The sequence below is a fragment of the Lampetra fluviatilis genome, chromosome 36 (assembly GCF_964198595.1).
Source record: "Lampetra fluviatilis chromosome 36, kcLamFluv1.1, whole genome shotgun sequence".
Lineage (NCBI taxonomy): Eukaryota > Metazoa > Chordata > Hyperoartia > Petromyzontiformes > Petromyzontidae > Lampetra > Lampetra fluviatilis.
In genome coordinates this window covers 513,201-539,306 of record NC_136310.1, presented here as the reverse complement: position 1 = coordinate 539,306, position 26,106 = coordinate 513,201, and the positions used below count along the sequence as shown (strand labels likewise).

At 53.9% G+C, this 26,106-nt stretch overlaps 1 protein-coding gene across 2 annotated transcripts; it reads left to right on the top strand.

Annotated features, from left to right (window-relative positions):
* The first annotated feature begins 6,429 nt into the window (after positions 1-6,429).
* On the top strand, positions 6,430-25,841 carry LOC144944983 (acetylgalactosaminyl-O-glycosyl-glycoprotein beta-1,3-N-acetylglucosaminyltransferase-like). 2 transcript variants are annotated; one of them, XM_078873109.1, is made up of 3 exons: positions 6,430-6,554; positions 19,076-19,147; positions 20,720-25,841. In XM_078873109.1, exon 3 carries the CDS (start codon positions 20,721-20,723, stop codon positions 21,873-21,875), a length of 1,155 nt encoding a protein of 384 aa, XP_078729235.1. In that variant the 5' UTR covers positions 6,430-6,554; positions 19,076-19,147; position 20,720; the 3' UTR covers positions 21,876-25,841. The 2 variants fall into 2 exon arrangements, with proteins under 2 accessions (XP_078729235.1, XP_078729236.1); XM_078873110.1 differs by lacking the exon at positions 19,076-19,147.
* Positions 25,842-26,106: the final 265 nt, after the last annotated feature.

The following is a 26,106-nucleotide window of genomic DNA, read 5'->3' as shown; positions in this document are numbered from 1 at the left end:
GCCAAGATAATTACCGGAGCTAGAGGTAAGATTCCTTCCCTGTTTATTAAGGATATCAGAGCAGAAAAATATCCAATTGTTGTTCCTCAATCCAGCCACCTGGCTTCTAAATCATCATTATCAACCATGGTAAATCCACTGCTGGATGAAGGCCTCCCCATGCCACTACCGCCGTCACCTCTCACGAATGACCTTTGACAGAATGTGTTGGTGGCCTGCACGCACCACGTGTTTCTGCGGGTGTCCGGTGCTCGGTTTGTGCTGCGCGGTGGGTGACTGGCTGCGATGGTTCAGGCCACCCGCCACTCTGAGAAAGGCTGTGAAACGCAGCATTTCCTCACAGAGGCGATCAACCAACGGAAATTCCACGCCAATTTCCCTCCGTGGTATCTCGCATTTTGTGGAGCTTGGCAGACTCACCGTGCCCTTCACGGCCCTGAGCGAGAGACGTGAACAAGAGACATGTCCCAGCCTGTGACAACTCGCACGCGTCTGCCTCTTGCGTGCGAGAACGTCTGAGGGGCGTGAGGGCCGCCTGTGTTTGCTGCCCGGACGCACTGAGCTGTGCCCTTGGCGACGCGAGTGCTCCCTCGGTGCGCGTGTGTGGCAGCGTGGGCGAGTGCTTCCTGAGCGCGTGCGTGTGCGCGTGTACGATTGTGGGGAGCGGTGGTGCGTGCGGTGGTTAACGAGCTACGCTACCAATCGCGTCGCCACCTTTTTCACAGACCGGATCCGGACGGTGCCATAATATAATAAAAATATAATCATATTATTCGTGCAGCGACTTGGAGATGCAGCCACCTCCGAGTGCTTTACGAACCAACATCACGTTCTCATTGACAGCCCAGGTCGATCCAAACTGTGCAGTGTACAACACTGCAATCGAGTTTGACGCAATGCTCCCGGACGTTTAGTCTGCAATGGGCGTCCTGCCTCGCATAGGACGTGATGACGCGATTGTATTATTCAGTTCAACGTGTGATGAATATTTGCAACGCTTGTGTCGGGATTTTTATTTATTAATGATTAAGAGAAATCAACCAAAAACGAAAATGAATTAAAAAACTATTTTTCATTTGGCAAAAAATAAAACCGGTGGAAACCGCTTGGGCCACACTGCTGGCCACAAAGGGGTGGCCCAGCGTCTCCCCCAGCGCAGTGCCGCGAGACCGCGCTTCGTCCTGTTTGGTGAGCCGGTCACCCTGGCAAATGAGCCTCTCCTGGGTCGCGAGCCCTTCGTGATGGCCTTGCGAATCTGTAACTCGGCAAGGATTGCTGGGCCTCGATGCACATTCATTCGACGGCATCTGCAGAGTCCCACTTCACTGGTAAGGACGGATTGCTCGGCCTTACAGGTTGCAATGGAAATTAATAATCCCTCGGGAGAGCTGGCGAGGTGATTGAAGGTGCTGAAGGAATTCCAATTTCTACAATCCAATGTAGAGCGGGATAGAGGCACACGGAATATTAGAATCAGAATCATTATTTATACTGGAGGAATCCGATGAGCTATCAAGCTCTTTTTCACAGATGCCTAGTAGGGGCGGATCAAAAGGTTACAACAACAAACAATACAAACATACGGCAGAAGTGCAAAGTATAGTAAAGGTAAGAAAATCGCTAAAAATAAAATACTTTTTATTTTATTTTACCAGGTAGAGCTATTAGCTTATTTTTCAAAAGTCACCTGGCCACATGATAACTCAATGAAGTGGCTTATCATGTTGACATTTATAGCAGCTAAATAATCTATATAATCTAAACACATGTGCCCATGATGGCTTCTACTGCTTCTGCCTCAGCATGGCGTCTGCACACAAGGCCATCATCCACAAATTCAACCCGTTGCTGGTAACAAAGCTGCCTCCACGCGAAGTGAAGGATAACAATGATACTTTAACGTGGGCAGCCTGGACCGCCGCTCAGACATTGGACCCCGACGTCGAGCAGGGGGGTGACACAGACTGCGAGGCGGGGAAGAAGGCGAGTCGCTCGACAGTCAGCCGCGTCTGGCGGATCGGGGGGAGAGGGCCGTGGTGATGGACGGATCCCCTCACGGCAGCAGCGCCTCTGCTGCCGCGCCGGACACTGGACGACTTCGAGGGACGGTGACTCCGTATCCAGCGAGCAACGTCGGCCACGCCGAGGTCCGTGACCGAGCGGCACCTCCTCCTGAGACGGGCATGGCCACGAGACGTCGGCGCTTCGGACACGGCGCTCGAGTGGACGTGTCGGCCGATGGCACCAGACAGAGCCCTGCGCGCCATCAAGGGCGGCAGCGCAGCCGACCTCGGACGAGCGCCAGGGTTGGGGCTCCTCTCTGGCCAGGGGGGAAGGGCTGATGAAGAAGATGATGACAATGAGAACGTATTGGATTCATATTCAAACTCGGCAGCTAACGCCAGTGGGGCTGGTGGGGGTTGATGGCCTGCGATGCGATGTTCGGGTGCGCAATGAAACTCGATCTCCGTTCACCGTGGAGGTGAGGGAGATGCGGTACAGTGGTGAATTGCTGAATTATTTTTGTAACAAATTAAAAAGTTTGTTTCGGCGCCTCGCCGCTAACGTATGGTACTTGAGTTCAGAGTAAGCCTCTTACGCCTTAACTCACCACTGTAGAGACAGAACTCAATCTCCCTGCACGTGTTGACTTAACAAATGTGTTTACTCGACGCGTGCCACGGTCCACTCAATGTCACCGACTCCTTTGATCTTTTATTTGCCGACAATCGTCTGAAACAAAGTTCCGCACATTCTCACGAGGAGGTACAGCCACATCCAAAACGAGCCCTCCTCTGTGATGTCCTGGAGAGTGGCATCCCCAGACCCCAGGCCGGGTCGCTCACCGGGATAGAGTTCATATCGTGGCTGGGGGTTGACTCAGCCCACCATCCTTCCCTCTGGGGTCGATAAAATAAGTACAGCGTGAATGTGGAATGTCCACCACTGGCTCAGGGCTGTAAACTTTGAGATACGCATCGCATCATTGCTCATTTAAGCAGAACGTACTTTCGCTTTTAATCGTGTTTAAAACAAAATCTATTGACATTCCTCATTTGCCAAATTCCCACAACTCGTTGTGAAAGTGCCAGTGAAGGCTCCTCTACAAGACGGCAAGGTCCGTGGCAATGCGCGCTACTCGGTTTTAGAATCCCGACTCCACCTCCACAACACCCGATCCGTGATCTTCCCGGCTCGGCCACTTGACACTGGCGACGTTCCAAATTCGGGAAATTCGTCGACGGTGCCACAGTGAGACAACAGGGACCACGGCGAACAGAGACAGCGAGGACGGCCTCCTTCCATCGTGCGAGTACACACGCGTGTTTTATTTGAAAACGCTTAACGTGTAACGTAATGCAGCACAGCTAGAATTGCAGGGAAACAAATGCATGGTTTGTATTGGCAGCCCCACCCCCTCCATCTGGAATGGGCTCGACTTGTGTTTAAGGGCAGGGTAGCTTTGTTTTGCTCTCGAGACTTGGAAATCGCAAACCGGATTCCTCTCGAATGAACCTGCCTGACGGCATTGCCTGGCATTGTGCAAGGCATATCATATCATTCGGGGTCTCTAACACGTCAGTAGCAGAAATACGTTATCCCCTCATCATCGTCATCATCTGCTGCTGCCACAGTGGTGTAATGGTGAGCGCACCGGACTTGGGATCCAGTGGTCGCAGGTTCAATTCCATTTCCTGGCGCGGCAGGTGGACCACTGGGGCATGTTGTTTTATATCCCTCCAGCCGCCTCTGTCCATGCAGCAGTGTGAATTTGGTACAACACAGCGACGTCAATCGGCGAGCAGTGGCGTCAACAGGAAATTACAGCGCTGCACCTTTACCTGTTTACATCATCCTCATCGTACTGACACTGACCTCACAGAAGGATGGTCTCTCTTGAGAAGCAAGGGTGGTGCTGCAACGTGCGAGAAATGCACAACTACTAAACATCTACAGGATTCCTCTGTCCGATTTCCCAGTGTAAGCGTTGTGAGAGTGCGTGACCTGGCCTGCAGAACGAGCAATGGCACCCAATGAAGGGAGTGGTTCCGCATCCTCCACCTCATTGCCATCTGCGAGGTGCAGAGCAAAAGATGCGCGCCACAATGGCTCTCCCGAATTGTGTGAGCCGGAAGTTTGCAATGTTTTTGAAAAAAATAAATTACGATTGCTGAGCGCAGTAGGCCCAAAGGCATCAAAAGGCTATTAAATTTGTAACGGATGAGAGTCTTAATCGTATATTGACTTGAGCAGGGTTATGATTAATATTGTAGTAAGGGCGTGGGGGAAAGAGGCGATGATGGGTGGGAGGAGGGGATTGCAAAGTGAAGCAGCAAGAAGCGTGACCTGCAGCGTTCCAGTGAAGATGGAACGATGGGCCAACGGTTCCACCCACATGGCAGCGATGGCCTGACGATGGTGTGTGGTTTAATGGGATGGTCGTTGAGCACAGCATGGACGTGGCGCAACAGTTCAATCAACATCAATTAAGCTATTTAATGTGTTCACTCCAATCCTGTAAAGGGTCACGTGCCGAGTCCACGCGGCATATCCGTGCACTCACAAACACGTGCGAGAGTTGCAAGCCCGAGGCAGCAGAGCCTCCTCTCAGCCCCACAGATAAGCGCCGTGTGTAATACCACACCTTCAAACACAGGTACAACGGGTGCAACCACTTCCAGTCAGCGCCACAATCTCCGGCTTTGAGCCGGCATAGTTCTGTCTGATCTGCTCTCTAGACATCTGCAGATGAGAAAGTCGGCTCGGTCTGCAGCTGTGCGCTGCGTTTGCAGCTCCGCTTGGATCGATCGATCGGGGGGAGGAGGGGGGTCAACTCGGCGACTGCGTTGAGGACGCGCGTCACGTGAACACGCTTGTGGTGCATTTGCCCGAGAAAGTAAAACATGACATTTCGTTGAACAATTACTGCACTCGTGAGACATCAGCGGCGTCACAATGCAACGTTCATCGATCGGCATCGATTCTCGGGCCCACGATTCGATCGGCGAATCAAGCGAGTGCGAATTGTACGGCGACTGCAAATATTCCCCGAGGCTGGAGTTCGTTTCAGGATCCCCTTGCGTCCGTGCGTTGCATTGTTTCAACAAGCTTAAGCATACCGACGTTGCACCAACGTGTGTGCTGGGCATTGGCTTCTCTTGTAACGTAAAACAGGCGAACGCAAGCTGTATTGTGTTTCCGTGGCAGGGTTAATTTGGCATTTAGAAGCACAAGCATTGCCAGGTGAACAATGTAAACAACTCTTGTCATTACAACCAGCACACCGTGTACACACGTGGCCACGTGTTTGCGAATAATAATAATGTGGCGTTGTCTCCTTTGAAAGCGTAACCCGACCCGCCGGTCAGCCGGGCACAATGGCCCTCTGGATGAGTCGGTGAGAGCTGTAAACATGTGAACATCGTCACCTCACCCAGAGCTGGCGATGCGAAGTGAGCCGTGCAGTCCTCCAGCATTGCGGAGGCAGCGCGTGCTGGTAGCTCACACGGATGTGTGCGCAACTCCCCCCATACCCGTGGCCACCACAGAGGCCGTACCCTGGCTTGCCAGGAGAATGCGGTACAGCAAAGTGTGGGATAATTGCGATCTGTTCCATCTGAATGGGACAGAGTGTTGCACTCCACTCAGGAGCTCCGGTTTCCTCACACTTGTGTACAAACTCATTAATTGGGCGATAGCATCTTAACATATATCGAGGACCGCAGAACTTGGGGGAGAAATTGGCCCCGGGTCACCGCGTGGCTGCTGCCTTCTGTGGCTCCTCTTTCGCGTCAGGCGTCGGACGATGCAATCTGTGTGAGTGACCCTCCAATATCAAACGCACACATTCATTTATTATTGTGATTAAAATACTTCAAGTGGAGGGGCAGTATGGAAAGGTGGCATGGTCGTTGGTCGCGGCGTCTGTGTATTTACTGGGACGTCTCCTCATTACTCTTGTAACTTATATATTCCTCACGATATCCGTGGTGAGTATCTGTGTAATGTAGTCTAGAGTCGGACGAGGACCCATGTGGAGCAACATATATGTGAAGGGAGCGAATCATCCCCGCGTGTACAGTGCGGCTTCCATTCTGCACCGCGTCAATGGTGACTGCGGAGCTCCCGAGCCGGCGAGCTCCGGGCAGCTGGAGGGGTCGTGGGTGGGGAGTGAGGAGTGGACACGCAGCTGCGTGGCGCTTCGCGGGATGAAGGGGAAGAGACGAGGTGGGGGGGGACGAGGTGGGGGGGGGGACGAGGTGGGGGGGGGAGACGAGCAGGAAGGGGAGACGAGCTGGGGGAGAGATGGGGAGGGGGAGTGGGGGAAGTGGGCGGAGGGAGTGTGGGGGTAGGGGGAGGGGGCAGTGGGGGAGGGGTGGGAGGGGGGAGAAGGGGGAGGGGGCAGTGGGGGAGAAGGGGGCAGTCGTTGGGGGCGCGGCGGGGGATGCGACGTCGTTTTTGTTCCCTCGGATCTGTCGGAGCTTGTCGTGGAGTCCGCGGGGATCCAGGCAGGGAGAGGCGGCCACCGGCTCGGAGGGAGACACGGAGACACGGTGAGGGGGACACGGAGACACGGGGACACGGTGAGGGGGGCACGGAGACACGGGGACACGGTGAGGGGGACACGGAGACACGGGGACACGGTGAGAGGCGCGGGGACACGGTGAGGGAGACACGGGGACATGGCGAGGGAGACGGACTCGAGGCGGGGAGACGCCTAGTGGCGCTGGGGGAGACGGGGAGAGTCGAGGCCCTGCCGGGGGTCCCGGGACAAAGACGCGGAGACTCGGGGCGAGCGAGGCGGGATGAGTGATATCACTCGCACGCACACGGGGGGGGGGGGAGAGAAACGCCCTGGCGCTTCCTCGCGCCCGCGGGCCGATGCCGAATGAGAGAGAGGGGGGGGCTCCTGGCGGTGTTAGAATGAGAGGGGGGGGGCTCCTGGCGGTGTTAGAATGAGAGGGGGGGGGGGCTCCTGGCGGTGTTAGAATGAGAGGGGGGGGGGGCTCCTGGCGGTGTTAGAATGAGAGGGGGGGGGGCTCCTGGCGGTGTTAGAATGAGAGGGGGGGGGGCTCCTGGCGGTGTTCGTACTCGGGGCACGAGTGAGCGCTCCTTGTACCCGTGTCTGTGTGTGTGTCTGTGTGTGTGTCTGTGTGATGCGTGTGTGTGTGATGCGTGTGTGTGTGTGTGATGCGTGTGTGTGTGTGTGATGCATGTGTGTCTCTGTGTGTGATGCATGTGTGTCTCTGTGTGTGATGCATGTGTGTGTGTGATGCGTGTGTGATGTGTGTGTTGCGTGTGTGTGTGTTGCGTGTGTGTGATGCGTGAGTGATGCATGTGTGTCTGTGTGTATGTGATGCATGTGTGTGTGTGTGATTCGTGTGTGTCTGTGTGATGCGTGTGTGTGTCTGTGTGATGCATGTGTGTGTCTGTGTGATGCATGTGTGTGTCTGTGTGATGCATGTGTATGTGTGTGTGTGATGCGTGTGTGTGATGCGTGTGTGTGATGCGTGTGTGTGATGCGTGTGTGTGATGCGTGTGTGTGATGCGTGTGTGTGATGCGTGTGTGTGATGCGTGTGTGTGATGCGTGTGTGTGATGCGTGTGTGCGTGATGCGTGTGTGCGTGATGCGTGTGTGCGTGATGCGTGTGTGCGTGATGCGTGTGTGCGTGATGCATGTGTGCGTGATGCATGTGTGCGTGTGTGATACATATGTGTCTGTGTGTGTGATGCGTGTGTGTGTGTGATGCGTGTGATGCGTGTGTGTGTGTGATGCGTGTGTGTGTGATGCGTGTGTGCGTGTGATGCGTGTGTGTGTGTGTGATGCGTGTGTGTGATGCGTGTGTCTGTGTGATGCATGTGTGTGTGTGTGATGCATGTGTGTCTGTGTGATGCGTGTGGGTGTGATGTGTGTGTGTGATGCATGTGTGTCTGTGTGATGCGTGTGTGGGTGTGATGCATATGTGTATGTGTGTGTGATGCATCTGTGTGCGTGATGCGTGTGTGATGCGTGTGTGTGTGTGATGTAGCTGTGTGTGTGATGCATCTGTGTGATGCGTGTGTGTGTGTGATGCGTGTGTGGGTGTGATGCATGTGTGTGTGATGCATGTGTGATGCATGTGTGTGTGTGCTGCGTGTGTGTGTGTGATGCGTGTGTGTGTGTGATGCGTGTGTGTGTGTGATGCGTGTGTGTGTGTGATGTGTGTGTGTGGGGGAGCGGTAGTGTAGAGGTTAGCGCGCCGCGCTACGAACCCGGCGGCGACCCGAGTCACATTCCGCGTTCACGGCCACCACCAGTAACGAGCATCTGAACCCTTACCAGGCCCTCCCCGAGGTAGACTCGACATCAAATGAGTCCCTGGTGCCACGGTGCCTCAACATTGCCACTTGGGATAATAAAAGTCGGCCGGGCCTGGTACTGGCCACACGCCACCGCCACCGTCCCCTCGTGCTCCTCGCAAAAAGTCTGTGATGTCGACTGTGTGTGTTGTTGTGTGTGTGTCGATGCGTGTTGTTGTGCGTGTGTTGTTGTGTGTGTTGTGTGTGTGTGTGTGTTGTTGTGTGTGTTGCTGGTGTGTGTTGTGTGTGTGTTGCTGGTGTGTGTGTGTTGTGTGTGTGTTGCTGGTGTGTGTGTGTTGTGTGTGTGTTGTGTGTGTTGTTGTGTGTGTGTTGTGTGTGTTGTTGTGTGTGTGTTGTGTGTGTGTGTGTTGTTGTGTGTGTGTTGTGTGTGTGTGTGGTGGTGTTGTGTGTGTACTCGCAACGTTGGCTGTGTGTGAATGAGCGGATATCGGAGGGATACGAGGCCGCCATCAGCGGCCATGGCCGATCCACTGCTGGCTGCAGGTGGTCTCCGCACGTGTCTGGGACACGAACGGGTGGGCAGCGGAGCCGAGTTACATTGCCGCTCATCGTGATGAATAATCCCAACCGGTCCTGGGCCGCCCCTAGGTCGACTCGGTCTTAAATCAGTACCTGGTGCAGGGTGAAACAAATACAACTTGCAGGCCGTGGCGATGGCTGCTGAATTAATCGGCGCTCTACAAACCGCATTCCCCCTACAGTCCGTGTGGCTGTAACGGGGATGGTTGTCTTTTTCATAGTAGAAACATACAGGGCGTGTCCCTACTCCAATAGCTACTATTATCAAACTATTCATGTTACAATATGACAACTGGCGACCAGAATACATGCTTTTAATTCCATTCTCATCTGGCCGCATGGTGTGATGTACCATCCACTCTGTGGCCTCGCTATGTGTGTGCTATGAAGAAGGGGCATTGCCCGAAACGTCGCCTATTATGTATTTCGTATTCTTGGGCGACTGTGTTGACTCCGATCGCATGTCGCCGATGAACATTCGTCTCGCTGTGATGTCGCTACGACCATGGCCTCTGTTGACGGTGAACGTCACTCGGAGATTGCCGTACCCATGGTGAACATTCTGTCCACCAGACTCGCACCACATTCACACCAACACTCACCACACACACCACACTGTCACACCACACTCACCACACTCACACCACACTCACCACACTGTCACACCACACTCACCACACTCACACCACACTCACCACACTGTCACACCACACTGTCACACCACACTGTCACACCACACTGCCTGTCACACCAACACTCGCCACACTCACCACACTGTCACACCTAACTCACCACACTCACCACACTGTCACACCTAACTCACCACACTCACCACACTGTCACACCTAACTCACCACACTCACCACACTGTCACACCTAACTCACCACACTCACCACACTGCAGGTCACACCACACTCACCACACTCTCCACACTGTCACACCACGCTGCCTGTCACACCAACACTCACCACACTCACCACACTGCAGGTCACACCACACTCACCACCCTCACCACCCTCACCACACTGCCTGTCACCTGACTTCTCTTCCTGCTTCCTCCCTCGCACTGCTCCACTTGGGATTCCCTCCTCCCATCATCGGCTCGTTCCCGGGGCTCTCACAACAACACCGTGCCTCGATTGAACAAACGCGTTCACTCTTGTACCTCAAGGCTTGTATCGTGCTGTGCGTTGTATCGCTTCGGCGTCGTCAAACTCATCATCGTGCTTCTTACACAACGCCACAAGTTGAGCTCTTGGCAGGATTGGCATCTTCTTTTTGCCTAAAACGGGTGAAGTCCGAGCGATTAGACCCCATCACTGGGGACGTCTCTCGCCACCACCCACGCTGCGTACCCCCCCCCCACCAGAGAGAGAGAGACGGGAAGGGCGGTCGCCAGTGAACGCCCAGCTCCAGCAGCAGCTCACCAGCAGCACCAGCACCAGCAGCATAAGCTCACCAGCACCAGCAGCAGCTCACCAGCATTGGCTGAGACTGAACGTTGAGACCGGTGCAGAGTTTAGCCTCTTTTTCTTTGACCCAATGCTGCTAAAACTGTCATCATAGATGGCCGTGTGGCCGATGGGAATGTGCGACATTTCTTCAATGTAGTTTTTCACGATGTGGATGCAGGCTCGGGGTGGATGCAGGCTAGGGGAGGCGGCACATTGTATATTTATCTTGTGTCCCGGAGGGCGAGCTTGTTGTCACCCACGTGCCCAGCGTGCAGGCGACGAGAGATGGGGAGTAAAATAAAAATAAACGACAGCCTTGCCACGGGACAAAGAGACGGAGCCGCTCTGTCGAGTGAGCGCCGGTTAAAGGCCGCCTTTGTTTACCCGGTGCTGATGCATTACAGAGCGCACCAGGTACTCATCTAAGGCCGCGTCGACCCAAGGGAAGCCCAGGACCTGTGCACTCGCCACTGATGTTACTAGGGCTGGACCCGGGTCGCCGTGTCCCTCGCGGTGTAGAAAACCCTCGTGCCACCGCTCCCATTCACACAACCCCTGCACCACCGCTCCCATTCACATAACCCCTGCGCCACCGCTCCCATTCACACAACCCCTGCGCCACCGCTCCCCATTCGCAAAACATCAACGGCCGCCGTTCGCCACTAACTGACGGTGACATCTCCAAAGCGCTTGTGCCAGGTTAGGTGCACTTTGAGGCCACGTGAAATAGTCGAAGGCTTGATGACAGGAGGTCATGGGACGGACCCGATTATGGGTTGCCTAACGTGGCAGGCTAGGTGCAGGAGATCGGATGACAGATGCAGCAGCTGTTACGGGTTGACTGACAGATGTAACGTCGGTGCTCCGACTGTGCCACAACGCCCACGTGGTGCCACGTGGTGACCGAGTGGAAATGTGGCAATTCGCCAGCCGCCCTTGGGCCGCGTGGCTATTTCCGCCACTGAGACCACCACCAAGTGGGACGCACGCTGGAGCTTTGCGCCCATTGGGATCGGTTCCTGGTCTGCACTCCGGGAGGGGAGTCGCACTCGGCACACCACATCGTGTATACTTCTTATTCTTTGGGTCTTTCGGTAAAGCCACGTAGATAGAAAAATAATAAAACAGCAATCGTCAGCCGGTGATAAAATATAGCGGGAGAGCTGCTGCAGCAGCAGGATGTTGTAAAGGTTGCAGATGGGTTTAGCCCAAGGGTGAGTGGGCGGGGCGAGAGATGTAATTTGCGTGTACGAAGCTGTGGAGGTGGCCATTGCATTGTGAGAGATTGGCTGTCGTCGTAAGAGAACCGACGCAACGGTGGCTGTGTTAGTGAGACATTTAGCCTGTTAATGTAAAGACATTTAACCTGCTAACGTAACTCTAAGAGTTGGAATTTTTTTTCCTGCCTCAGTAGCTCTCCCGCTATATTGTTTCACCTAATGACGATTGCTTGTGTTGCGTTCAAAACGTCGATGATATTTTTACTTTTAATTATTTTTATACCTACGTGGCTTTACTAAAAGACCCAAAGAATATGAATTCTTGCAGTCACGAAAGCTTTAAGTGAAGATGTGTACTTGTGTTTATGGCTACTTCCAGTCACGTGCTACCTCCCGATTCAGCGACAAATGAAGCCTCCCGGCGCAGTGCACCGCTGCCCCCGGACGCGAGCCGTGGTTCTGACGGAACACGGCTCGGACAGACACCGTCAGAGTTCCAAGTCTCGGGCTTGAGCCTCACTCGGCAGTGCGGTGACATCGCCGCTGCACGGCGCTCATCATGGCGCTCGCTGTTCGGGTATCGAGCCGAGCAGGAGGAAGAGCACTCCGGGTTTGCGCGTGGCGTGCCCCCCGCGTTCATGAGATCCAAGCGCGGTGTTACTCTGGGGGGGGGGGGGGGGGGGGTTCCGGCCACTCGCAGCTCCCTTGGTGCGCCTTCGAGAGCCGGGGGCCGTGCCCCCTTTTCCACTGCCCCCCCCCCCCCCTTTAGACCAAGGGTCAGAGCCGATATTGGTAGCAGCTAAGGTAGCAAAACTTACTCGTACCGTTATATTACCCTTTAGACCAGGAGTCCTCAAACTTTTTAAACAGGGGGCCAGTTCACTGTCCCTCAGACCGTTGGAGGGCCGGACTATAGTTAAAAAAAACTATTAACAAATTCCTATGCACACTGCATATATCTTATTTTGAAGTGAAGAAACAAAACGGGAACAAATACAATATTTAAAATGAAGAACAAGTAAAGTTAAATCAACAAACTTGCCAGTATTTCAATGGGAACTATGGGCCTGCTTTTGGCTAATGAGATGGTCAATGTCCGGTTCCATATTTGTCACTGCTAGTCGTAACAAGTGATGCAAGTGTGCATCCGTTAGTCTAGATCTGGTTGGAGATTTCAAATGTTTCATTCTGGAAAAAGTTTGTTCACAGACATAAGCGCTGCCAAAGATGGTTGCCATTTTGAGTGCATGGTTCCTGAGATGAGGATATGTCTCAGAGGGGAGAAATGCATAGAAATTATGAAGGCTGCTTGACTTGAATGCGTCTTTCAGAGAGTCACAATTCTGCAGTTTAGCCAGTTCCATTTGGTAAATTGTATCCACATTTTCAATGTCAATAGAAAATGGGTTACGGAAAAGCTGTATGTCCTGTTCAAGGAGATGAAGCTCTTTAAATCTAAATTGGAACTCCTTTTGCAATTTTTCCAGTGAATCCACACATGTTTTGTTTGGGAATGCAACCAATGGTTTTTCCGCTAACAGATTTTGAGTTGTGGGGAGATGGCAGAAGTTTTCCTCCTTCACTTGTTTGATGAGGAGGCCTAATTTTACTTCAAATGCTTTGACGTGTGATTGCATATCACAGATGAGCTTCCCCTTTCCTTGAAGTTGCACATTGAAACTGTTGAGTAGCTCTGTTACATCTGTCAGAAAGGCAAGGTGCCATTTCCATTCTGCATCATTGAGCTCTGGTACTTCTTTGTTTTTTGAAAACAGAAAAGCTGTAATCTGTGGAAGTAAGTCATAGAAACGTTTCAAAACTCTCCCTCGACTCAGCCAACGGACTTCTGTGTGGTACAGAACATCTTCATAGTCAACATTTAGCTCAGACAGAAATTCCTGAAATTGTCTGTGGTTTAGTGCATGAGCTCTAATGAAGTTAACAGTCCCACTTCAGTGATTTACTACACAGCGCTTGTTGGTGGATGAGGCAGTGTATGGCTATTGGATGAGAATGGTTATGTTTGTCCATCTCTTGGTTAATGCGAGCAATTACTCCTTTCTTAGACCCCACCATGCTAGGAGCACCATCAGTTGTCACACTGGCTAGTTTAGCCCAGTTCAGCTCCAAACCATTCACAGTTTGGCAAACCTTTTCATAGATATCCTCTCCTGTAGTTGTTCCTTTGATGCTTTGCAGTGCAGCAAGCTCTTCTGTGACTTCGAAATAGTCATTCGTCTCACGAATAAAAATTAGAAGTTGTGCAGAATCACGAACATCATTGCTTTCGTCGAGTGCCAAGGAAAAATAGGAAAGTTTTTTTTGTGGAGTTTTGCAAATGCTTATGGAAATTGTCTCCCATTTCTTCAATCCTCCGTGTAATTGTTGGTCCTGAAAGACTCACTGTACTAAATAAATCGGCCTTCTCTGGACACATCTCTTTGGCAACAGAAAGAAGGCATTCTTTAACAAATTCTCCCTCAACGAATGGTCTGCCAGTGCACACTATTAGCTTGGCAACTTGAAAACTTGCTCGCAGTGATGAAATATTTAGCTGCTTCTGCTTCACAAAAGTATTTTGCTGAGTTGTTAATGTATTTTTCAGTTTTAATATTTTATCTTTTCTCACTTTTCCGACCAAACAATCATATTTATCTTTATGTTGAGTTTCATAGTGTCGACATAAATTGTATTCTTTGAACACAGACACTATATTCTGGCATATCAGACACACAGCTCTTTCCTTGTACTGCATGAAAAAGTAATCATAAGTCCACTGTTTTTTGAATATCCTACACTCCGAGTCAATTTTTCTCTTTCTTGACATCATTGTTTCCTAGGGAGTCAAAATTGCTATTAGTAAAATACCAATATATATACAGCGCTACAAAAACAATATACCAGCAATAACTTTGCCCACACAGAGACATACAGACTGCACTGCCCATCAATGCAGTCTGATTGGGGGAACTCCGCTTTTACCCCAGGCTCACACTGGTGTGGGTGCCATTAAAAAGTTAATTACACCTGCAGTTTTGTTCACAGATCGCAGTGCGATCTGCGAACTCGCATAGGAATCTGATCGCATGGGGGAGAAGACCCATGCGATCCAATTCCACTGCAGGAAAAAAGAAGGCACATGTGCCTTTTTTCTTCCGAATCTAATGCAAGTTCAGCCATACAAGCATATGGCTGAACTCGCACTGCTCAGAGATCGCAACAGTATGAACCGGGGCTTACACAACATACAACATATAACCTCATAATTGAATAGCAATCAGAATATAAATGCACTTACTGTCATTTAAATTGGGTTTCCTACTCCTCGGCTGTCTGTCACTGACCAGCACGGGAAAACAGCAGGCAGCCCCTCCAGAGATCAGATATCACTCTGTTATTACCCCTCTATCATTTACTCAGCACACAGGAATATCACTGGGAGTGGAGCCGAGGGGCAAGTGAGGGAGCTGAGGGAGGGAGAGCCAGTCAAGCACAGCCAGGGGAGGGCTGGCAGCCTTAGGCCTCGGGGGCAAGTCCAGTCAATTGGCCCATTGAACCATTCACCAGCGCAGCCCAATGAGTGCCCACCGCCGCAGCTCAATCATTGCCCACCGCCGCAGCTCAATCAGTGCTCGCCACCGCAGCCCAATCAGTGCCCACCACCGCAGCCCAATGAGTGCTCACCAGCGCAGCCCAATTAAAGCTCACCAGCGCAGCCCAATTAGTGCTCACCAGTGCAGCCAAATGAGTGCTCACAAGCGCAGCCCAATTAGAGACCATGGGCCGGATAAATGCCCTCGGTGGGCCGCATGTGGCCCGCGGGCCGTAATTTGAGGACCCCTGCTTTAGACCAAGGGTCAGAGCCGATATTGGGAGCAGCTAAGGTAGCAAAACTTTAGTCGTACCATTATATTACCCTTTAGACCAAGGGTCAGAGCCGATATTGGGAGCAGCTAAGGTAGCAAAACTGCAGTCGTACCATTATATTACAGAATTTAATAATCCTACTAATCTCAAATAATTTAGGTTTTGTTTAGGTTTTATTTTGGAGCGGGTAAAACCCATTGGGCAATAAATGCAATTTTTTTCATGGGTTATCGGTTACACAAATAGAAACCTGGTTACAGCAACAACAAAATCACCAACACGGAGCCAACGGCACACATGGCTTCCACGTGGTTTACTTTCATTGGCCGATAAAATGATTTGCATCCACGAAAGTGATGCTTAGTGGGGGGCATAGCGGGGGGGGGGGGGGGCACAGCGCATTTGTCTGAATGTGTGCACCCTCATGGCACACTCACCCCTCGTTTCCATGAACACTTTGCGAGCGAGGATTGTGAACATCTCCTAATCCTCGCTCTGTACGCGTTCTGTCTGCACGGCACAGTATTTATCTATTTATTGACCCCCAAAATCCGGAAATCTGCATGGGTTGCGGGGCGCAGGAGTTTAAAGAGTCGAGGAGCAGTAGGAGGAGCGGTGGTTGGGTGGGAGGGTGGCGGCGTGGCGCGCGCTCCCTTCTGAGCCAGCCCCACTCGGCTCACTGCCGCTGCGTAATTTCCACGTCCGTGCTCTTCAAGCGCTCCGCAGCGGTTTGAGTGAAACTTGGAATCAAGCGGCAGGGAGCGCGACGCGGCCCACTGAGGCAGCTCCGCTGCGGTGGACTCGGCGTGGCCGGTGCCCCGAGGGAGGAGGAGGGGCGGTGGGGCCTGGCTGCTGTGGGGCGAGCATTGAGCTGACGCTCCGAGTAACAATTTACGGAATGTTAGATTTTTGGGCTTGTTAATTAATTATTACTTTTTGGTTCTTTCGGTAAAGTCACGTATAAAGAAAATAAATTAAATAATAGAATACGCCGTTTCCATTGCAACACAATCGTCATCAGGTAGAAAACAAACCTAGTGAACATAGAAATACAACGCAATACAACACAGAGAGTCGGCTAACACAACAGTCAGCACCTTACTTGGTGGTTACGTTCTTCCAAAAATTACTAAATTTGAGAGAGAGACAAAACACAGACACTGGGACACACAGATGCACAAGCAGAGAGAGACAACACAGAGACACAGAGAGAGACACACAACACCCACCCCCCCCCTCAGTTTCTTTAAGGCCTCGGCACAGAGGCGTTGGGTCTCTGTGTGTCTATGTTGTGTGTCTCTCTCTGTATGTCTCTGTGTTGTCTCTCTCTGCTTGTGTGTCTGTCTGTGTGTACCCATGTCTGTTTTCTCTCGCTCTCAAATTTAGCAATTAATTTATTTTCTTTCTACGTGACTTTACCGAAAGAACCAAAGAGTAATTCCTGCAGCCACGAAAGCGCCAAATGAAATAAAGAATGTATTCAAATGTAAAAAAAATTACCCCCAAAATAAGTGGGCGATTTTAAGTCTCTTCAAATCGAGGTGCAGAATCGATGCACTCGTCTTAATTAATTAGTCTCAGTGAGAACACATAATCATTTCTCAGCATCGCTAGTGATAAATGATTATCAAACCAGGCAGGCAACATACCTCCTCTTCACATTTATCTTGCCACATGACAAGAAAATAGTTTTGTTAGCACATTCCATTGGTCACACGGCCTTCCGGGAGTGAATTCTATCAGCAAACTTGCTTCAAATTGAGCAAAACTGGTTTTGACATTGAGAATATGTTTCCCCTTTTTTCTGGCAACAAAACAGGTGTTGAGATGCTAAAACACCAAACTGAAACCTTTTACAAGGAATCATGTCTGCATTGACCATTATTATTACTCTGATAATGCTTGTCTTTGTGCTGAACGCCTTTTGGCGTCTTCTGGTCTAACACCGTTTGGGACTAGGCACAAAAGAAAGCTGTCTCTGGTGTGGACCAATCAGTTTCAAAGACAATGCATTTATTATCAGAGTGTTTTTTGTTTGCATTCTGAGCACAAGTATTGTGGTTAATGCAGACATGATTCCTTGTAAAAGGTTTTTTGTTTAGTGTTCAAACATCTAAACACCCATTTGTTGCCAGAAAAAAGTGGAAAACCTATTCTGATATTTAGGTACTGGCAAAGGAGGTCCCATGATGGTTTTGACATTCCTTTCAGCGTCTCATCAGAAGCAGTTGGGCTGCTTGAACCATTGCTGCCCAAATGGTTGGATGTTTATAGAAAAGCGCCATTTCTGTTAGATATGGCTGCTAGTTTGACACAAAACTCCAATACACAGCAGCAAACAATAAATGGCGCCATTGTGGAGACGATTAAAAACAAACAGAAATCCTTCACACGTCAGTTCCTCCACGTCAAACGAGAAACATTTTTACGCGATTTGAAAAGAGGGAATCTTGTGTCCTAGCGACCGGAGGACTTTGTGGCGCCGTGCGGAGGGCTCCCTGCGACCAATTCCGAGCGTGGCGCGGACGGCCGCCGGGGATCCCGCGGGGGCAGCGCCGGTGGTGGTGGCGGCGATGGTGACGGTGGTAGCAGCGGTGGCGGTGGCGGCTCCGCATGCGAGACCCCTTGGTGCGTTGCCTCGTTAAGCCGTTGCCGCGGACACCGAACCAGATGCCCGGCACAGCGACGCTAATGATTGCCAGCAAAGATTTGCGTCAAAAACTGGGACCCTTAACTAACTGGGGGGTCCTCTCCTATAAACGTCTGGCAGTTCACCAGCTTGGTTCAAGCGAGCCGCCTGACTCTGCTGATGAGACGCTGAATGAGTTCCAAATCATTCATGCACCCCGTTGCTGCCTTGCGTTGAAGGCCTTGGGTCGCTTGTAAATTGTGAGTTCTTTAAGCCAGATTATGTTATTTATTGCTTTCCAGGGTTAACGTACGGGTCCGAGTTTTTTGCGTCTGTCAAAGGCTACTCACAATCTCGTTCAGATTGTCTTTTGTCAGTATCAAGGTACAAGATGCAATTAGCTCACGTGACCAAACTAGCGTGTGACGCGCCCTGCAAACCGACGACAACGCATTACAACCGCAGGAGAATGCGTCGTCGTCAGATACGCGACGTGAGAAACGCAACTTGAATAAATTGGCTCGTGCGGATTTAATTACGGACAAAAAGTGTTGCGTTGCGTGTACGCCTCTCGGCCTGTCTGTTCCCAAACTGTGCCGACTTGCCCCTCGCGATGAGCTCTCTCTCATCGTCTACTCATACGAATGCCGGTGACGTCATCGCTGCCAACAGGGCGATGGGAATCTCTTTACCTCAAGACGATGCCCCACCACGCTCTGGGCACACGGCCTCCACACAAGTCAAGCGGCTTGCCCTGTGATGGGTCCGGCCCCCAGGGAGTCGCGGTCTGCAGTGCCACCTGCGGCGGCATCGCTCGGCGGCGGTTGTTTCGCCCGCTCGGCAGTTTGTTCAATGCTGCAAGTTTGTGTTTGCGATTTCTGTTTCATCAAGAGCTTGTTCCGCAGGTTGTGTGTGTCCATTGCTGCTGGGAGGGCTTCATGGTTATTGTTTACTCGTAGCTTATATCAGGGTTATACAATTTTTATTCGCGTGGTGCAATGCGTGCGTGCGTGCGTGTGAGCAGGCGCCGTGTCTCCCTGGAGGAAGGCTGCTGCAGGGCACTTCTAATCCCACGCCGCCGATCGCTTCCAACGAGGTTCGTCGTCAAGAGCGTGCTTCAGCGTTGCACGTGCGCTGGAAAACGCGTCGGCACCTGGGAAGCGGTGGCGTGGAGATGCGGTGATGTCACCCCGAGACGCCGGGACACCGTGTGCCAGCGTCCTAGCAAAGCAAAGCCAGCATTAAAAATAATCTGCATCTCGTGTGCATTACACGGATGGTCATTGAGAAATGGTGCCAGCGTAATTACCACGACCACTTACGAGCGGAGCTCGCTCGCATGCTTAGAGCCAGGGACTTGCCTGGCGCTGTGCCTGCGGGAAGTTCTTTGCAGGCGAGCCTGCTGCTTCAGGCCGCTACTTGTCTGACTGACGACGGTAAATCCTGCCGATGGGAGTCGAATGTTCTGTGTGTCATATTTCAAATTGGTTTTTTCTTTTTTTTTAATTAAAACAACTGAACGCTTGATCATTAATGATGATCAATGCGAAGGCAGTCCGGGATCGGTAGATGGTACACGTGGCGCGTGAGTGCGCATCCGTCACTCGCTGCATCTCACTCACGGTTCGTCGTACGGTAATGACGAACCCGTCAAACAAAAGCATTTCACGGGGAAAAAGTCGTCGGTCCACTTTAACAACGCTCTTTCACCCGAAATGGATAAAAATCACGTCCGATCCAAAATCAGTAGGAGCCAACATCTTGCGGAAGGGTGCCGCGGTGTTTTATTGGTAGAATCGTCCAGGAGTGCCCCACGCTTGACCTCAGCGTTCCCTTCAAGCCTCCGGCTTCGCCGTGGTCAACGTCACCCTGCGGGGCCTTGGCGTCAAAATCTGGACGTCTCCGAAAAAGAGCTTCATAGCTCATCGGATTCCTCCAGTCTAAATGCAGATTCTGATCCCTGCGCAGCACGAGCGGTCACGACGTATCCCACACGGGCAGCGCCGGCAGCGAAACGAAGAGGCGGGCGAGATGGGGCGCGTTTCCAAAGTGTAATTTGATAACGAAGCCGACAGAGCAAGTTGCCTAGAGAAAAAGACGAGCGTTTAGACTGGCGCTTGTCACCGTCCCTCGCGTGGGGATTGGAAACATGGACTTGGCTGGAAAGTGCACGAAGCGGCGCGCGGAGTCGCACGCTTGAAGGTTCGCCGAGACGCGACGAGAGGGGGACACGGCCCTGCTCGGCGAGAGGCTCCGCGCGTGCGTCCAGGACGTGCGGCGGCACGCGGCGCCGCTCCGCACGCCGCCGGGAGGCCCCGCGCTGGCCGGGGCTCGCGGGCGCGCGGCGCTGCGTTTGCGTTGCCGTTTCTGTCTGTGTGCGTGGGGCTCCGTCGCCGAGTGTCACCTTCCCCGCGCGACCGGTTCTCGGGAGTAATTGCCATGTAGTTTGATCCGTGTTTGCCGGTGGGAGGAAGCATGCGTGTGCCCCATGTGTGCCCCATGTCTGCCCCGTGTGTGCGTGTGCGTGTGTGTGCGCGTGTGTGTGTGCGCGTTGCCTGTGCGTGTACGCCCGCGTGCGCCCGTGTGCGTGCGCGCAGTAGAGCGTTTGTGCTGGAGAGTGAACCGGTATGAGACGCCTGCTCACCCGTGTGCCGTTCCCCGCCGGCAGAATGATCACCCTCACCATCCTCGCCAAGCTACTGCTGTCCAAAGAGGCGTCGTTCTTCTTGCTGCTCCTTGCGGGCTTCGGCTTCCTGGTGGTGTTCGTGACCGTCGAGCACCCGAACGGGCCGAGCAACGTGGCCCTCCTCAACCTGCCGAAGTTCTCCGGCGACGACGCCGCCGCCGCGTGGAGCGCCGAGCCGCCGCTCCTCGACCCCGAGTGCTTGCCCAACGACGGCGTCCAAACAAAGTTCGCGAACTTTGCGTGGTTCCCGTCGCACATCCAGCAGTTCCTCACCTACCGACACTGCCGCTCGTTCCCGCTGCTCGTGGACCAAGCCGACAAGTGCCGACGCGATGCGGCCGACGGGGAGCGGCCGGTGCTTCTGCTCGTCATCAAGTCCCGGCCGGAGCACTACTACCGCAGGATGGCGATCCGGCACAGCTACGGGCAGCAGCGCGAGACAGGCGGCGTGATCGTGCGGCGCCTCTTCATCATGGGCCTGTCCCCCAACAAGGACTTCCGGAGGCTGGTGCGCTACGAGAGCGCCACCTACAAGGACGTGCTGCAGTGGGCATTCGACGAGGCCTTCTTCAACCTGACGCTGAAGCAGGTGCTCTTCATGGCGTGGTTCCAGCGGCGCTGCGCCGACAACGCCACCTTCGTGTACAACGGCGATGACGACATGTTCCTCAACACCGAGCGGCTGGCGTCCGAGCTGCGGCTCCTGCCGATGAGCGAGGACCTCTACGCGGGCCTGGTGATCAAGGACACGGAGCGCGTGAACACGCGCATGAGCAAGTACTACGTCCCCGAGGAGATGCACAGCAGCAACGCGTACCCTCCGTACGTCAGCGGCGGCAGCATCCTCATGACCGCGGCCACCGTCAGGAGGTTCTACGGCGTCTCGCGCGAGATGGAGCTCTACCCGATCGACGACGTCTTCTTCGGCTTCTGCGCCAAGCGGCTGGGGATCGCCACGCACAACCACCACGGCTTCCGGACGTGGGGGCTGCGGTCGCGTGGCTTCCTCACCGGCCTGCTGGGTGACCGCCTGCCGGCGCCGTGCTTGCTGCGCCAGATGGTCGCTGTGCACAAGTTCAAGCCCAAGGAGCTGCTGCAGCTCTGGAAGCAGCTCCAGGCGACGACCGAGGACTGCTGACGGCTCCACCTCCACCTCCCCCGTTCCTCCTCCCCCCAGACGTGACCGCCGTGTTTGTGAACTCTAGGTTTTGCGAGTTCTAATTGTCGATGTTGGAGCGCGCTGGCGCCAGAGTGGCTGTCTGCACTGCGCGTGGTCAGGGTTTGTTGTCGTCTGCTCTCTGCCGCGTGCTGGCTCGGCGACTTGTCGCTACGGATGCCAAATCGGCGATGGCTATGCGGGGCGGGGGTCGTGCGTCTCCGCGGTTTGTTCCGATCTCGTGCTGTGCCGCGTCGCCAAACGCGCTCCGACGCCGTGCCCCGGCACCGGTGGAGGCGCCGGCCGCGGTAGCGGCGCGTGGCAGAGCGCTGCGGTGAACTCGCTGATCCCGCGAGTCTCCCTGCACGCGGCTTGTGATGCCGTCGCGGGGTTGTTTGAAGCGGGCTGCCGTGAGCGCGTTATGCAGGCACGGCGGCCGTGGCTCTTTGTGGCCGCAAGAGTCCCACGGCGAGCCGGTCGCGTTACCGAGCGGCCCCCCGAGTGGCCGCGAGTTCCTCGCCTCGCGTGGCGCTCTGACCCTTAACCTGCGTTCATCCCGAGGCCATGCACGGATTCCTGCTGCTTGGGTTTTAATTTTGTTTTTGAAAAACGATTCCTGAGCAAAGGCCCAAAACGTCAGGTGGCCAGCAAAGGACGGCACCGTCGGAGCTGTGGGCACCCGACGGGGGAGACGTCGCATCTCCGCGGGATCTTGATTTGAAGCTTTCGGGACTGCAGGAATCCATACTCTTTGGTTCTTTTGGTAAAGTCACGTGGGTAGGAATACGTTACTCTATTGTATTTTATTTCTACCTACGTGACTTACCGAAACAACCAAAGAGGATGGTTAGGAATAGTTGTTTCGACAGCGCAGTATTTTTATTTCCAGCCCGTGGGGGTGGGGGACTGGAGTTTGCTAGGACGGAGGCGGTGACGATGAGATTATTACGCGCGATCCGTGACGCGGGGTAGCGGTTCGCGCTCCGCCGCCGGTCGACTTTGCGAGGACGAAGGTTACGCAAAGTTGCGGCGGCCGACGGGAGAGATTTGCACAACGTCTGGCCACTGGAAGGACCCGGCGCGACGCACCGTTCTCTCCGCCCGTGGTCATCGTGCGGCCGTCTGTGGCCGAAGAGCGATGCCCACGAGGGCCGTGGTGCTGGGCGAGGCGCAAGCGTCCGTGCCGTCGGTGGGGGCCACGCCGCCGGCTTCAGTGACCGCAAGTGGAGCCGGCATGGGAGCCGGCTACACTCCTCTGACAGAGGCCGCCAATTCCACATCGATTCGCATGTGGGATGACTTGGTTGCGTTTTTGTAAAGATGTGTCCATTTTTTTCCAACCTGTCAATGATTCCAACCATATTGTAGTTGAACAAATGGCACAACAGCCCTCTGTCGATCTACTGCTGGATGAGGGCATCCCGTGACGTATCGTCCTTGGGCATTGTTTGACCATACTTCACCACGCCGATCAATGCGGGGGTTGGTGAAGAAGGTGCTTGTTCAAACAAAACCGTGGATTTGTAAACCCATGATGTGGGGCACAGTCGGCGGCATGGTACCAGCCAGCGAACCCCCGCGGGGTCACGGTCTCCCGCCCGCGTGGCGTGGGATTACATCGGTTTGTGGCGTTTGCTCAGTTACCATGGCGACCGGACACGAGGCAATAGTACAGTGTCACAGCGCGCATTCAGCCATCGAGCAGATGCACGCAAAGCAGAGCGAGGCCCGGGGACGGGGCGCCGCGCACGGTGAGAGAGGGGCGGCACGGCTCGCGCTCGCAGCAAGGCGCTGCTGCCGATGCGCGCTCACGTTTGAGCGACGCGATCAAAGTAAGCGTGCACTGGGAGGGAGAGGCATGGCGATGGAGCGGTGTAACAGGTTGTGGCGAAGCCCGCGTGCGAGCTGGCGCAGGCTTGGGTGGAGGCCTTCGTCCAGCAGCGCATTGAGCATGGCTGATGTTGACGGTCAGATAAAAGCACCGTGAGGGTGGTGCCAAGCGGTCGGCTGTGGTCACGTGCTCCGGCAACCGTCGTGGATTGAGCCCTTGTGTGAGGTAGCGCGCAGAAATTGGTGACGCGTGGCACACGGGGAGTGGTGGGTGAGCACACAATGTCTGTGGAAGCGTGACGCTGCGAGTGTACGACGGTGGTGACTGTGGTGACGGTGGTGGTGGTGGTGATGAAGGCCCATGGAGCCCCTTGCGTTTGTCTTGTTTATTGACTTCATCGTTTCACGAGATTATTTATTTGCATAAAAAAAAATCCTCATAGCGGTTGTTACACGGTAATCATGATTTTAATTTGTAACGTGATTATTTACATCGCTCAGGGTCTCGATGTTCAACCTCAAAAGGGGACGAGGCTTTGATCGTAATTTACACGCGGCAGTTAATTAGGTCAATGTGCAATGTGGACCTTGCACGGCTGAATCTCCTACGCGCGTTTGAGACGTACCCTGTGTTGCCTGGCACCATGTCCCGTTGATTTGCCCAAAAAGCCCCTGGGGCGAAAACGTCGGACGTGCCGAACAACACGCGGCAGGAGCTGAGAAGGCGTCGGAGAGCAGCAGGGAACGGCGGCAACCAGCCCAGCGCACGGACGCTCCGTAGTCATGGCGCCATTCGCAATCCTGACACGGAGTGTTCCAAGCGAACGGGAGGGGGATGATGGATTAAGGCCTCGTGGATGCTTTGTAGAGTTTCTGTAACGTTCGTTCATATGGTGTCCGTGCTAATCGACATCTCGACAGTCGCTTGAAGAGGATGTGAGCGAGAGGAGCCCTCTTCGCCGTTCAAGCGCGGACGGGGTTTGAGTCGTGCCCTTGCAGAGCTGTCCCGCACAGCGTCGCGGCCCGTGCCGCTCGCCGTGCCACTCGCCGTGTCACTCGCCGTGTCGCTCGCCGTGTCACTCGCTCGTGTCGCTCGCCGTGTCGCTCGCCGTGTCGCTCGCCGTGTCACTCGCCATGTCACTCGCCGTGTCACTCGCCGTGCCACTCGCCGTGTCGCTCGCCGTGTCGCTCGCCGTGCCACTCGCCGTGTCGCTTGCCGTGTCACTCGCCGTGCCGCTCGCCGTGTCGCTCGCCGTGTCGCTCACTCGTGTCACTCGCCGTGCCACTCGCCGCCGTGTCGCTCGCCGTGCCACTCGCCGTGTCGTTCGCCGTGTCGCTCGCCGTGTCACTCGCCGTGCCACTCGCCGTGTCACTCGCGTACTCTCGAGTCACCGTTGTGGCAAAAGTCACATCGGCTAAAAATGTTAAACGCCACCTGCCCTGGTGACGAGCAAAGTCCGCGGGCTGCACGCCGATGCGGAGGGCTCGCGGTGCTGGGCAGCGCCGTGACTCTGCGGTTTTGATTTTGCAAATCGCCAGATTGTCTGGTACAGAGTGGTGGACCACGGCAATATTTTCAGGGTTGATGGTCCATACGCAGGACGTCTGGAGTGCACGCTTCTGGGCGCCGTGGCGAGCTGTACGGCTCGGCAGAGGAAATGCACTCGAGACTTTAAAGAGACGTGCTGACGACGCACAACTCCGTTATTTATCGTGAACGAAGGTGAATCAATCGTCACAGCCTAGGCAGGGCCCTACTCCTCTTGAGCTCGAGGCCCAGGAGCGGTAGCGGCCTTTGCTCGTGGTGATGGAGCCAGACCTGGCCAATGCCGGTCATAGCGAGCAAACGGTCCAGGCTCGCGTGAAGCCTGCCGGGCCCCACGGCTCACCGACTCTGCGAGTGTGACTGTAACCCTCCTCGACAATTCCTGTGACCTCAGCTATGTTCTGATTGTATATTTTTTTATAGAGATTTTTTTTGTCGATTTGTACGCAGTGTTACATTATTATTGAGCCTGAGTTTGCTACTTTTTTGTACGGCAATGTACATGTTTGGCTCTTATCGTTCGGCCGTAATAAAGGTGAATGTTAGCGTGGGAGATTAAATCGCCCTCCGTGCCCTGTGGATGCCTTGCTACGTGCTTGTGAGCCATACGTTTTCACGTTCACATTTTACTTCTTGGAATATCTCACGCGGATAACCCCGTGGGAAGGAACTTCCACGGTGCCCGGGGGCGCTCCATCGTGGCGAGTTCTCCTGCGCTGCGTGACATCGACTGCCCGCCAGCGAGTCGTCACACCCCAGCCTGCCCACGCGCTGCTGCGTCGCGAAAGGTTTCCGGCGACGCCACGATCGGTCACCTTGCCGGAGGGAGAGCGACGC

Bases quoted from the DNA above. Each gene is read 5' to 3' on its own strand.
- LOC144944983 (XM_078873110.1), top strand. From the start codon at position 20,721: ATGATCACCCTCACCATCCTCGCCAAGCTACTGCTGTCCAAAGAGGCG.